This window comes from Eublepharis macularius, chromosome 4 (assembly GCF_028583425.1).
Source record: "Eublepharis macularius isolate TG4126 chromosome 4, MPM_Emac_v1.0, whole genome shotgun sequence".
In the NCBI taxonomy this organism is placed as follows: Eukaryota; Metazoa; Chordata; class Lepidosauria; order Squamata; family Eublepharidae; genus Eublepharis; species Eublepharis macularius.
The window spans coordinates 48,690,029-48,705,031 of NC_072793.1; the positions used below are offsets into that span (position 1 = coordinate 48,690,029).

At 42.2% G+C, this 15,003-nt stretch overlaps 1 protein-coding gene across 3 annotated transcripts in view; it reads left to right on the plus strand.

Moving 5' to 3' along the window:
* Positions 1–15,003, plus strand: part of CACNA1A (calcium voltage-gated channel subunit alpha1 A) — a 262,064-nt gene that overhangs the window by 223,555 nt on the left and 23,506 nt on the right. For all 3 annotated transcript variants that reach the window (XM_054976850.1, XM_054976848.1, XM_054976849.1), the window contains 6 exons: positions 2,600–2,705; positions 3,722–3,829; positions 5,155–5,255; positions 7,474–7,583; positions 8,009–8,147; positions 9,821–9,934. In XM_054976850.1, the coding sequence (XP_054832825.1) occupies positions 2,600–2,705; positions 3,722–3,829; positions 5,155–5,255; positions 7,474–7,583; positions 8,009–8,147; positions 9,821–9,934 (678 nt within the window). The remainder of the gene's footprint in view (positions 1–2,599; positions 2,706–3,721; positions 3,830–5,154; positions 5,256–7,473; positions 7,584–8,008; positions 8,148–9,820; positions 9,935–15,003) is intronic.

Here is a 15,003-nt window from a genome sequence, read left to right on the forward strand (position 1 = left end):
TTCTGAGAGCCCTAACTGACCCAAGGGAGAATTGCTGTCTGTTTCCATCCCACCCCTTTATCCTTTCTTCAGTGTGGCTATCCAGGAGCTTAAAGGCTCCTCAGAGGTAGTTCTGCTTCAGCAGCCATCCAAGAGGCTCAGCTTTCTTACCAAATAGGAGACTACATATAACCCGGCATTCTCATGTACACTAGCATAAGTAAAATGATTTGGCCCTTTCCTTTAACTTTCCAGTCTGTTTGCGCTCCATTGTAGGGATGAAAAACTTTAGTAATACAAACAGTGTACTGTTACACAGGAAGTTCAAGTGGAGACAGATTTTGTGACTGCAAACTGAAAGTACATTTTAAAAATAAATATTCATGTATCATAGAATTTTTTGCCAAGCATCGTAATATTTTGGATCAGTTCAGGAAAAGCTTGTGGTGGTCAGGAAAGCAGAGCAAAGGGTGATGGCTGGCACTGGTATAGTTCAGAAGGAGAACATGTGGGAGTGGGAAGATGGTGGAGAGTCCCAAGCTGCAGCTGTGTGCTGTAGTCCCTACATTTCTAACAGCAGGACTGGAGTGGCTGAAGGATGCTAACACTGGAGAGAAGCCAAGCATGCAGGTGACAGCATCAAGGTGGAATACCACCCGTGCCACTGTTGCTGCCCCTCAGGGCACTGTGATGCTGCTGTGAAGAGGAACCATATTGATGCCCCCACCCATGTGACTCAATGCCTTCAAATGTCACAGGAAACAGCCATGCCAAAGCAGTTCAATAGGTGGACAAATAATCCCAAATTGCTCCTGGTAATACACAAATGAACTCTGTCTTGGAGACTGAAATTCGTCACAGGTGGCTACTGAATAGTGAGCCAGCTGCCTGAACTTCCCAGGGGGCTTAAGCGTTGAGTTCTGATTGCAAAACAAAATTGCAACTAGTGCTAAATTATTGATCAGCTGCCAAAAGATTTAAAGATCCCATCCTTATTTCCAAATGTAATGCAAAGAAGGATGAGGAGGGAGATAATGCTACTTTGAGATGTTGCTACTTCATTTTGACTAGGAGTGCCTCACCCTTGGCATCCAGACCAAATCCTGTATACAGCAAAAAAGAAAAGCCAGATCTTCTGACAGGGTGAACTGACTTCTATAACGACTGTGAATGACACAATGACCTGTTGAAGGATGGTGTAGAAACAAGAAAATGGCAGGGAACAGACAACATTCTTACCAAACAGGCAAACAGGCGTGACTGCTACTTACCCATACTGGGGAGATAAGTAAATTGGGTTCCTAACGCAATGGTAACCAAGATTTACAGGTTTTCTGGGCATCAGATTCCTTGAGGGATCATTCTGCTGAATCATCACCCGTATGTGTGTCTCATTCTGGATCTCCTTCCCTTTTTAATGTCGCCTGTCTTCACACCTCTGTTCAGTGACATCCACTTAACAATCCCAAAAGACCCTGATCGTCTAACCCCCATTTCCATTGGTCCACAGCCTATCTCAGCTAATGCACTAGCTGGTCAAGCCCCACCCTGAGCATCTTATGTGATCTCCAGCCCATGGCCTTGGCTCAGAGGAATGGCACATGGCCCATAGTCTGTCAATTTCATTTTTCTTTTCTACCTTAAGGACGCACCCACCCATTTTTGCACCAAGAGCCCACAATCTGGATCTTTCCCTTTAGAGCAATCTATACCAGAGCTATGAATGAGTCTCAATGTGTTATCTGTGGATGCCTTTGCACTGTGCTGTGCTGTGCTGCATGTTGCATGCTCTTTTTGCATGACTCTAAGTCTTGCACATTTTATGAAACCTGCTCTGTTGAATGGTTGCAGTGCATTCTCCTTTGATCCCTTTACCACTGCTTCCTGCTGCTATCTTGGAAAACTGATGTTTTTTTTTCTTTGTTTGATGGTTCTTAATTTTGCTATATAGACAAATAATGAGCTTCTTGGAAGAACTCTGTGAAATTAGAATCTTAAAAGGAATTCATTCTGGACAGAACATTGTGTGAGGTCTAGTGGGACAGAGTATATGGGATGGGGACTCATAAAGTCTAACACCCCCTTAAAGAAATTAATATAATAATTAAACTGAAACACTAATCCTATCTTGGATAGGATGTGTAATCTGCTGGATTAGAGCAGAAATCCTGGCTTCTTACTCCGCTACAACATAAAGAAGCATGTAATTGGCAAAACCCTGATTGGTTTTAATCCAGATTGATTAGAATGCATGGAAGTTATTTTGAAGGGATAAACCTCTAAGCAAACCTGCTTAGAACTGCAGCCTAAACTACTTGCATCCCCCAGTTATCACATGGGTTCATTTCTTGGCCAATAACCTGATAACAATGTGTAGAAGATATTGGCCAAAAATAAAGTTTGGGGAGGGAAGGAAGAGTCTGCTGAGTATTGAAATTGTTACAGCAAGACTTTGATCTTCATCTGCTTCAGAGAGGAAAGCTTACACTATGAGTAGCAGGAGCGATAGAGGAAAAGTCCCTGTGCTCAGAGTTCTACCCAGGGCTCTTATGTTCCTGTGTGCAAGATATCTCAGGAAGTTGGGTCATAAGATGACACCTTTCTGCGTGAATCTCTGCAGAGACTACTTCGTATGGATTTGCCTGTGGCAGACGACAATACAGTCCATTTCAATTCCACCCTCATGGCATTAATCCGGACTGCGCTTGATATCAAGATTGCCAAAGGCAAGTGATGCTACCATAAATACTAGTGAGTCCATCTTTCAGAACAGAGGATCCTAGGAAATGAGACCTAAACACAGGAAGGCACATCCTAGGCTATTAAGGCCCTGCTTGTATGGCACACTCGGGTAAACGTGGCCTGTAAAATAGTAGGAGTGGTTTGGAGTGGGCATTTTGTTTCTCATTTCCCTCTAGCACAAGCTGCTGCTAGAATAAGGTACTGCTGTTAAAGAAAGAGGGTACTATGGTTTTGAACTAGGATATTTTTCAGTGTAAGGGATCATAAGATGAACTGAACTGGTTGTTGTAATTGTTAAAACTCATAAGGCCTCTGTTTTTAGACTCCTGGGCTGGAGTGCATCAATTTTTGTGAAGGCATAGCTCAGATTTGGTATCAGATTTTCTTTTGTGACTTTAAAAGCATTATAAGTTGACTTTCACACAAACAAATCAGAACTGGTTTGCACAATTCATTTAGTACTTGAATATTATACCAAGTACGCATACGTCTCAATAAATCTGAAATGTGCATGCATAAATTTTTATGTGTATTCTTTTTACTTTAAAATTCTCAGAACTGGGAGTTAGATTCTTTCCTGGACTGAATATTAGAGTGTTCTTCCATTTTAAAAAGTACCTGCACATATAGAAAACTTGAAGGTCAGGAAGAAGGCTATCCTAGAACCTTTCTTCTCAACTTACTGGATTTCTCTGCTCAGGGAGTTTTTTTATTGGGAAACTCAAATATACTGTCTCCACTTGCAATGTTGAAGTGTTACAGTAATTTGATTAATTTTAAACTGTTGCATGGTTCTTATCAGCTCTAATAATGGGAAAGGTATAACAGCATACAAGTTTTTTTTAACATTTGGTTATTTTTAAATATGTAAAAACCATTAATAAATATAACTCAATGAAAAAACAGAATAAACATGTAGCTGTAATATGTCCAAGGGGGCATCTAATGGCCAGATGTTGGTTGCTTATCTCTTGTCTTTAACTTGGTTTTTTTCCCCTAGGGGGGGCAGATAAACAGCAGATGGATGCTGAGCTGAGGAAAGAGATGATGGCAATTTGGCCTAACCTCTCCCAAAAAACACTGGATCTCCTGGTCACCCCTCACAAATGTAAGAGTTAAGCATTAGTATTCCTGGTCCCATGCCCATACATCTGAATTGCCTTCCCATCAAATATATACCGGTCTCTTAGTATACATATTTCCCTTTGCCATGCATTGTTCCTTTTCATGCCCTTTTGATCCAGAGGAAAAAGAGCAATGATTGATCAAAGCCCCCTGGGATCCCTCTCCAGTTTGGGCTGTAGCCATTCCCTGCCTAGGGCTTAACATGATGAAGAAAAGGAACCTGTACACTTTGAAAATGTGGGTGCACTCTAAAGAACTCAGCACCATCTGGCTCTTTCTCACTTGAAGTGGACTCTCTTGGAGTGCCTGTGTTTAACTGCTGTGGAATAAATGAAGCTGAATTTGATAAACCTTCGCTGTGATCAGAGTCTTCTTATCTTGTTATTACAAACTACGCAGGCAGGGAGGCCTTCTTTGGGAGGGCCTACCTCCTGAGGGTCAAACTTAGGGATTCGGGTTTTTAAAGAGTTGGGCCCAGGTTCCCCAGACCGAACTCGAGTTCCCTGCAGCCAGACAGCAGCTGTAGGGAATGGTTGTTAAAAAATAAAGGAGAGTCCAAATGGCCTCAGAATGCCTCCATGGAGGAAGAGTTTCTGCCCCCCCCCCCCCCCACGCCACTATTTCCCCATGTCAAAATAGCTTGGGGGGGGTATTTCTCTGTTTTTACTGCTCCACGTACACAGACTACTCCACGTGGAGCAGCCAAAACAGAGACACCCTCACCTTGCTCACTATTTTGGAAATGCTGACTGAAACTGTAAAGACTGCTCAACTAACCACAATGAAGAGCAGGAATGTACTCCCAGCCACTTTCCCTTCATCACAATAGGTCATTGCTTCTTCCTACTCAAGACAAATAGCTACATATGAGAGAGTGAAGCTGAGAGGAAAAGGCCTTTTTCTGTGGAGACTTACCATAAGGTGATTATTGTAGCCATTTGAATCTGAAGAACTCCCCTTCAGAAATTTATTTTTATTTATTTGATTTGATTTGTAGTCCATCCTCCCCGCAAGCGGGCTCAGAGCAGATGTACAACATATACAGATCATGTATACAACATATACAACATAAAAAATACATACATAGACAACATAAAAATACATACAATATAAAAATTTGGGTTTTGCCTCTGAAGAGGCCACAAAACCAAACACACACACACACACACACACACACAAAGTTGCTGAGAGTGCCCAGGCAGCCCAGAGATCTGAACCTGAAATAGAATCCAGAGAGCACTGAAGGGCAGTGCCAAAGGAACAGGCAGAAAGTACCGTTATTCACTGTCTGCTTTCTTCACCCTGCAGCCACCGATCTGACAGTGGGCAAAATCTATGCAGCCATGATGATCATGGAATATTACCGCCAAAGCAAGGCCAAGAAATTGCAGGCTATGCGGGAGGAGCAGGTAAGTGTGGACCTTTAAGAAAAACCAGGAAAAGAATCCCCATCCCCAACGGGTATGGTTGTTCGAATCATGGTGTGGTCATAACTGTTGTCAGAACTGAACATTTTTTTTACAAGTGGGCATCGTTTGAGTCCTCATTTGCTCCTTAGTTTCTGGTTCTGGCTTCCACAAACCTTTGTATGTACCATTTTGGTTTTGAGCCAGTATGATTTAGTGATTAAAGTGCTGGACTAGGGTTGGCTAGGGGACCTGAGTTCAAATCCCCACTCTGCCACAAAGCTAAATGGATGACCTTGGGTCAGTCACTCTCTTCTCTTGTGAAGATAAGGGATAAGGGAGAGAACCATATACATAATCCTGAGCTCCTTAGAGATGAGGAGTAAAATGTACAGATATTAGACAGCGAGTGTTCAAATTATGTTGTATATTTGATTGAAGGCCCTTCTTGTATTTTCAAAATTTCAGGTTATCTCTTATTAATTAATTCTTTAAAATAATGCTGTCTATGTGCAGTTGTGTATGCATCAAATGGTAGTGATACAGTGAGCATTAAAAACAGGTGCAGTGAACAGAACCCTATGATGGTTCTGTCACATTATAAAATTTTATTTATTTTCATTTATAGTCTGCCTTTCTCAATAAGACTCAAGGTGAACTACAAGTATGATACAAGTATTAAGTCAATCAGTATGCAAATTACAAAATATGGTAACTTTTGAATGATAACATTTGAATCTAATAGCAAAGATTTCAAGTAAAACAAAGGTATTCAGTCAATCAGCCAGCAGCTTACAAAACATAACAATATTTGAGTCAAACAGCAAAGATTTCTAGTAAAACAACATAATTCAGTGGGTCTGGTACTGAAGAACTGGAAGGGGGGGAAACCCTTCCAGGCTACCTCCTGAGCTTTTCTATCGCTGGAGCTGTGAAGTCAGGAACAATCAACTCTTCTTTGCTCAAAAAGACTATTGTAAGAAATAATCAAGGATTCTATGGTCGGTGAATATTAATATGAAAATTCTGCCTATATTTTTTCATAGGCAAAAGGGACTTAATGGATCAATATGCATAAATTCAGCTGAACATTTTAAAGGAAGAATATTGTGATAATTAATGAGAAAGAGCAGGACAGCTGCTTGGACAAATGGAACATTGTAAAACATTTGCTCAGAAATAAGCAAGGGAGAAAAGTTAGTGCCTCTTAAATGAGGGACTAACCTTCACTTAAAGATACCTGGGGACCACCTACTACTTTCAGCAACAGAGCAAAAAATGTGTATTCAGTGATTACTGAATAACTGAACGGCACTATGTCTGATAGTTTCATTTTCACAGGAAAACTTATCCCAGTCTTTAGCAAGAGCAAGGCATGTAGGAAGAGATGTATAGTACTTTATGGCACCTTTTGATCACCTTTGTAGGGAGAAAAAAAATCTCTGAGCAAAAAGGTTGTTAATGGATCACAGAAGAAAGAATATAAAGCTGTGAAATACAGGATTGTTTTACACATTACAGCAAAATATGGTCTGCATTTATGCCATAAGCCCACCTTTCTAATACATTCATGTGCATGTCCCTGGCAACTTGACCAACTGTGTTTCCCCAGAAGTATGTTTACTATTTCTCAGACACACAGATACCCTTCATACTTTATAAGAAAAGAAGTCTTTGATCCATGATGGCAATGTAGGAACCATTCTTTACTGTAAGATGTGATGCAGTCCAAAGATGACAAAAATGTTACTAGAAAATGTCTCAATGATTATCCTGACAGGAGAAAGGAAAATTACTGGATTGTGTATAATTGACAGTTTCTTAAATGCATTGAACTTGAGGAAAAGAGGCTGCTTGATAGCAGCATCTCCTTTATCTTGACAAGCAGGAGGGCACAAAGACTTGTGGGGGGAAATATTATTCCTATCAGTATCCCCCTCCCCCACTATTCCCTCTTTCCCTTCCCTGGTAGCCCTCCATAGCCTCTCTTCTTTTCCTGCTTCCATTTCTCCTTTCCACCCCCCAGCCAACCTGGTAACTTTAATCCCCAGGGTTTAGGTTTTTTTTCTTTTCTTTTCTGTAAACGTGGGACTTCTTTCAGATTCTCAGAGAAATCCTCTCATTCCCTAAATCCATTTTGCAGATCTATTGGCCCTCTACAGCATGGTTTGGAAATAGATATATGATACCAACCATTGTACCATCTTGTGTTTTCCTGTAGAATCGGACACCGCTTATGTTCCAACGCATGGAACCACCATCCCCCTCCCAGGAAGGTGGCCAAGGACAGAATGCTCTCCCTTCATCACAACTGGATCAAGGAGGTGGAATGTGAGTCTTACATATGGCTTTCAGAATTTTGTATTTTAAGGGACGTGTCCTCAGGATTATGAAATTATCTGGATCTGATGCCTACTAAAATTATCACCAAAGTGCAGTAGAATTCCATGGAAATTACATCCCATTGTCATACAAAAGTCTGAAGAATAGATCCTTTTAAAAATGTTTACTGCAAGATTTCATTTTGAATATTTTTGTCTGACATGATTGCATGTCTGTCAACAATTAGTATCTTTAGAGGCAGTACTCTGTGCTACAGCATCCTTTTTTGGATAAAGCCAGGTTTAGAATAATGAGGAACTTTCTGTATTGTAGTAGTCCCACCTTCCTCCAAACTAGTAGTGATTCTTTGTGTCATTTATCTACAGCAGTGGCTGTGCAGCTTGCTGGATTCTGACTTTTCTGTTTGCCTTCAGGAGTATGCAGGAAGGGGGAATGAAAGAAAGCGAGTCATGGGTCACACAGCGAGCCCAGGAGATGTTCCAGAAAACAGGAACCTGGAGCCCTGAGCGAGGGCACCCAGAGGACATGCCAAATAGCCGGACCAATTCCCAGGTGGTTTATGTGCCAGCAAGATGTTTTTACGCTGGCACTTACAAATCTTGTTTTCACTTTTCCTTGTCCATCCCTTTCCCTACCCCATCTTATCCTCCTTTAACCTTTTAAAGATCTGTTGTAAAATGCAGCTTTTAGCTAAGATCAAACATTGTGCCAGGGGACATAAGGTTCAAATCACAGGACCAAATAGAGAATTGAGCCAATATTTGTTTGAGCCTCTGCTTAATGTGGAGGAAGCTTGTGATTGCTGCTTCACCTTGAACTAAGCTTGCAGTGACCCATATCTACTGAACCTCCATGCAAGCCTTGTGAAACCACAGTAAATATGAACTGAGTGGCCAACTGATCTCATTATGAAGCTATCACAAAACTGAACTCACCTTGTCTTTGCTCTTCTCATTGTGTTAGTTTAGTCATGTGAATTTACCTCATCTTTTTTTAAAATAAGGCTCCAGTGATGAGGTAAAATAACACCACCGTCAAAACTGAGGAGACTTTATGTGACCTGTCCTATCTCAACAACTGCCATGATGCTCAAAACTATGAACACCGCACTTTCTGTGAGGCGCATGAGACAGGTTTGCCCCAATGTCTGCTATGTCACTTGGAATCACTAACTAATTTACACTAACATTCCAAGATGTGTGGAGTACTAAAATAGCTTTAAGATAATATGTAGTGAGTCATTCCCCATTCTACTCCTGTCCTGCTTAAGCCAAGCCTGTCCAAAGAGCTTGATGTTAGTGGTGTGGTAAATTTGGCAATAGTGACTGTTCCTGATATAGTAACCCTTACTCAGTTATTGTGCCACAATGATGTCCCAGCAGAACACATCTGGATAATGTATTGGCCACTTGACCCCTCTGTATGTACTGTGTTCATTGCATTTGCATACCATAAGTGTAATAACTGCAAGGATATTACTTGAAACATCACTGAATCAAAATAATTGCTACTACTATGGCACCATTCATATATGTGGAAAGGATTAAACCTGAAGTCCTCCCACTGCTGCTCTTTCCCACCCTTATTTGAGCAGATGCTTCTATTCCATGCTCAAACTGTGGATTGGGAGAAGGATGGGATTGGTTTCTCCAGGAAAAGATTCAGCAGCAGCATGAAATGCCTCACTTATCCCTCCTTTTCTTGCATATTTTAATATGTGCCAACAGTAGAAAGAGCACCAGAAGAATTCACACATGGTCAGTTCTTGTTCTGCTGTGTTGAAAAAGGAATTCCAATAAGAGATTTGCAGCATCTTTGGACTGCTTGTATCTGACTTTCCTTGCATAGCTCTCAGAACACAGAGCCACAGTATTACCGTTTGTAGTGATTGGAGAATCTGACCACCCATTCTGTCTGTTGTATTTTTAACCTTGGTTCATAGGGGTTTATTTTTTATTTTATTTTGGGTATGTTTATATTTATATTGGGGCGCAGGGTGAGGGATAGATGCCTGTAACAGGAGAGGGGTGATTTAATTAACATGTGTTGTTAGCAAAGGTATGAAGCAAGAAAACCAGAGCTTTATTTGTGAGATCCATTGAGCTCTTTAGCATCTAGGGAATTTTTCCATGTCTGTCCTACCCCTCCAACTACAGAAAGGGAAAGGATTTCCTTCCTCCTGACTTCCCACATCCTGACCATATTGTCTGTCTTGCCTAATACAGTCTGTAGAGATGCGGGAGATGGCAAAGGATGGCTACTCAGATAGTGACCCATACCTGCCCATGGAAGGTCATGGACGTGCTGCCTCCATGCCGCGATTGCCAGCTGAGAACCAGGTGAGGGTTTTTTTATCCGTTTCAGTTGGGAACTTGAGGACTGTGGTGATCTCTAATCCTTGCAGTCGCTCTTGCCCCAGGAGGCAGCGGTAGTCTTCACTGTCACACAAACCAAGCAGGTAGCAATGCTGGGCGGTTTCGTATACTGGTGCAAAGTGAAAGAATGTTTGAACCTGCTTATTCTCCATAACTTTTCTAGGGTGTATATATCAGGTCAGGATCTCATGTTCTTTCCAGGAAACACTTTGGGCTAGTTACCATGTACTGAAAACTTTTCAACAGATAATGTAAACATTACCCTCCCAGTTCCAGGCAAGATGAAAGTTTAAAGAAAAGGCACCTGAACAAGTGACAGTATAGATAACCAAGGAAGTACAAGGGAATACTCTAATTGGGATCACTTGTGCCCTCAATATCACACTGAACAACAATCCTATCACTCTTTTTGGAGAAATAATGCTTCCTCTGTTGTTGAATTGCTTGGAAAGCAGAGTAAAAAAGAGCAAGAGTCCAGTAGCATCTATAAGACTAACAAAATTTGTCATAGGATATGTGCTTTCATGAGTCACAGCTCTCTTCAGCATTTTATGCTGCTGCTGCTATCTGAATAAGTGAGCTGTGACTCACAAAAGCTCATATCCTACCACAAATTTTGTTAAGTCTTACTGGACTCTTGCTCTTTTCTGCTGCTACAGACAGACAAACACTGCTACCCATCTTGATCTAACCAGAGAGTATGTTCCATTAGATCTTTGAGATCCCCACCTCATTCAATCAAAGACAAGGAGTGAGGAAGGAAGTTTTAGGCTCTTCTACTCCATCACAGATGCTCATGAGAAGATGCTTATTTCACTCACTCAGTGGCTGTTCAGTTTTCCCAACAATATATCATCACAGACAGCCATTTCTGTCCATCAGAGCTTACTGGTCCACATGAAATACTGCTGTCATTAACACATCGCTACCATTTCATGAAGTCAGGATTTTGTTCTAGGTAGCATTCCTTAAATTCATAACTTTACCACAACCTTCACCAATCCAGCACCAATATAATGGTGTCATTCTCCCCAAGACCCTTTTAGATAGGGAAGTAGCTACACACTTCTACAATTATCTGTTCTATAGAACCCAATCATTATAAGAAGCCCAAGTTGTCTAGTCAGCTCAGGTAGACAGCTGGCTGGTAGTGCAGTATAGGTGGATTTTCATCTCCAGCTCCACCCCAGTCAGATTTATATGATGAAAGTAGAGTAGATTTGCAGGTCTCCTAGCTGCTATCAGTCCAACTGAGTTTATAGAGCTGTCTCATGGTACATTGATGATTGGAGGGCATTAGATGCCTGGTACACATTACTTTCAGTTTGCATCAGTAAGACGTGTCCAGCTGTAGCAGCATTTGCTACAATGCAACCTCTCTAGTATCTCCTTTAGCAGGTGCGAAAGTGGGGTCCAGCCTACTGTGGCCAAAGATGAAGAAGTTCCAGGTAGAAGATGATACTCTTTCCTTAAGAAACAAAATTCAGTAATGGAACAAATTCTAGTCTTGAGACTTCTTGGAGTGTGATTCAAGGAACAGAAATGGTACCTCTGTATCTGGGGGGAGGGGAAGCTCTGAGTGAATATCTTATGCCATTCACACCTAGCTATGAAACAGAACATCTTAACACAGTAGGGGGGCTGGAAATCAGGTTTCCTAGGATTTTGTCCCTGCCTCACTGCTTTCCCATTTTAGTCTTGCCAACCTTTGGTGCCTCAAGGTTAATCACCTCATAAGGGGCTTTGCTTGGAGGCACAATATTTGTTCCTCTGACAGGGTTGGGGTTTTATTCTGCTGGTTTCTGAAGCACTGTTTTGTTATGCTAGTCATATCCCCACTCTGCTTCTATAACTGCGAGTTGGGGAAGACTAAATAAAACTTGACAGCTACCTCTCTACAGCCTGTCAGAAAACACCTGTCAGAAATCCAAAGCCCATGTCCCTCTGCTGATGCTGTCCAGCTAGTAACATACGCTTCTGAATCTGGCATGAAGCTTGCTTTATAGCAGCACCTTCTCCAGGGCTGTGGGATGCTATCCCAGCATCCACTGTTGTATGAGGTGGGGTGGGAAGTGGGAAGGGGATGGTGGGGGAAGGAGTGCTCTTTGCTAAGCATGTGCCAAGCAGCTGTTGCTCTTAGCATGCTCTGCTGTGTAGCAGTATTTACTGTCGTATCAACGGGCTAAGCATATCTGTGTCTCTGTGTAAATGTGTGCAAGTGAAAACATGGAAGTACTGACCTGAACACGGTGTCTAAAGTAAAGAGTGTGTCTTTCCTAACTGTGCCTTCCTATTTTGCTTGGGAGGACCTGAAAACATAAGGTAATTAATAACAGGGATCGTAACAGTCACAGCTTGTTAAAAACTGCTTTGCCACCTACCTGCAAAACAGTGGCCTTGCCTTTGAGGTGTATCAATTGAATGACCTCACATGGTCATCTGCCAATGCTGGACATCTTGGACAGACAGCTGAGCGAGTTGCCCTCCAACCGGTTGGTTCTAGGTGTTTCCAGCAGAAAGCGCCTCACTGTCACCCAGACATTTTTAGCAATTCATCAGCCTTTGGTTCAGTGTTTGCCGTTATTGCTTTAAAGGCTGTGATTTTCAAACTGTGTTTCAGGGAACTCCCAGGTTCCTCATTTGTCTATCAGAGAGTCCTCAATGAGAAAGTCAGTAATGATAGACAAGCTGCTCTGAAAGGCTACTTTGCCACTATTGTTGATCTTGTCTGGCAGCGCAAAACTTCAGGGGAGTTCTGGGTATGTTCTAGGGTGCATTATCAGTTCATGTGGGATCATCATGAGGACCCAAAAGGCTGGTAAACACTCTATGTGAACTAAGTGTGCATCTTAGAATATGTCCCAGAAACCTCTGCACTCTTCGGGGGTTCCTCGGTAGACAAGTCAATGTGGGAAAGTCAATGTGGGCTGTCCACCATCCTGTTTTAAATGTGTATTAATACACTGTTGTTTTAATGTAGATGAATTTTTATTGTATTTTAATATGTTGTTATCCACCCTGAGCCCACTCGCAGAGAGGGCAGAATAGAAATTTGAAACAAACAAACAAACAAAAACAAACAAACAAACAAACAAACAAATAAGGTTTGAAAACCACTGCTTTAAGGCATAAGTGACCAAGCTGTGGCAAAAGCAGGGGAGTTTTTTGCCAATTTGGATAGGAGATGGGAGGCCTGCAGACAAGCCTATGGCACAGAGTCAAGCTTGCAGTCCTGCCTGACTCTCCTCGGCTGTGTGAGTACCTGTTCTGTAGAACAGAGGCAAAAACCACTCCAAGGCACCGTGAGCCTGAATTATGTATGGATTCCAGAATACCATGAACTTGATTTGTGGTGGCTGGCCGCTAGTGCTTTAAGGCCTCATAGGCTTTTACCCCCACCATATACTTTGCCTGCTCTGCTTGTTTGTTATGGCACTGAATGAATACCTATTGCAAAGTCTTGGAAAAACCTCTGCAAAATCAGCTGCTAGGTAACAATTTATGCTGTGATAGAGTCAAATGTTTTCAGCATAGCTGTGATCATGGGCATAATGAAGGAGGAGAAAGCCTGGTTGTAAGGACAGAAGTGAATGATGCTCTTTTGCATGAGCTTTGCATCAAAGTGACAGAGAGACTTAATGGGGAATGAACCTGCTAAATGCTGCACCTCTACAGCCTAAAGTCAGGAGAGGATTAGGACTTGTCAGAAATTTCTATCTCTGCCTACATTTTCTGCTCTTACTAGTTGAGTAGTGTGCGACTAGCAAGAAGAGGTCAGAATGGAAGGCTGTCTGCCTCCCCTGATGTAAGCAAGTTCTTCTGTCCCATTGCAACCTCTTTGTCTAAGGAGGAAGGGAACTACTTTTTCTTTATAGATCTGCTTAACTGTTAGCCTTGTCTACCCTACAGAGTAGGGCAGGTAATAGCTTTTGTAAACAGTGTAATTTGGAACATGCATCACCACCACCACACAGCCCATTCTCTTCTCAGTTTTGACACTTTCTATTCTTGTTACAACACATGCTAGTACATCCCCCCTATGCTGTCCTGAACTGTAACCTTTTTATCAGCCTTTCTTTGTCTAACACCATCTTTCTTCTTGGTACTTCTGCCCCTTTCACATTGGAAATCTGGTGCTCAGGATAAGACCAGATGGCAGCACTCAGCATCTCAATTGCAGGGAATGAAAGTGCTGAATTAGTGCCTTCAGGTTCCCTGCAGTTTGTGCTCCTCGGTCTGAAATGGTTTTCCATTGTGAAATTTCCCTGTGCTGCATACAGAGGTACATTTAAAAGAGGCCTTTAAAGGACTTCGGGCTACGTTTTTAATGCATGTTTGACTGTCATAGATGAGCCAGTCCAGGGCCAATTCATGCTGCAACCACAGGTCACATCATTGCTGCCAGCTGCTCCCCATCCCTCTGGTGTGGAGTGAGGCACCCTACAGCTGGTGGCCTGAGATAGGCTACTTCAGGTATTCAGTAGCAGGAAATTTTATTCCCAGCAGCAGCAGGAGGGAGGGATGGAGGGAGAGAGGAGACAGGAAATAAGGCAGCAAAAGAAAAATAGCCTATATTCTGTCAACTATCAGTCACCCCCCCTGCTGCTTGGAATAAAAGTGTCTGCAGCTGAATGTCTGAGATAGAAGTAGTCTGTTGCAAGGCAGCCAGCTTTGAGGTGCCTCATTCCTCAACAGAGCTAGGAGATGACAGCAATGAAGTGACCAATGGAAATTTGTTCCTATGCTACAATCATCTGTCCATCAATATAGAGTTCAGAGTGCATTTGCAGCAGTGCCAGTGGCTTCTGAATGTACATCTGGGCATGCAGTCTTACTAATCTCACACTATAAGAATATAAGAACATAAAGATAGGCTGCTTCGTCATACCAGTGGTCCATCTGTTCCATTAACCTGTGTCACACAGTAGCCATCCAGTTGCCCAGGGGAGCAATGAACAGGGCAGAGAAGTTAAGGCCCTTGATGCTGCCTTCTGCCACTGGTATTCAGCGGTTTGCTACCTTCAGATCACCAT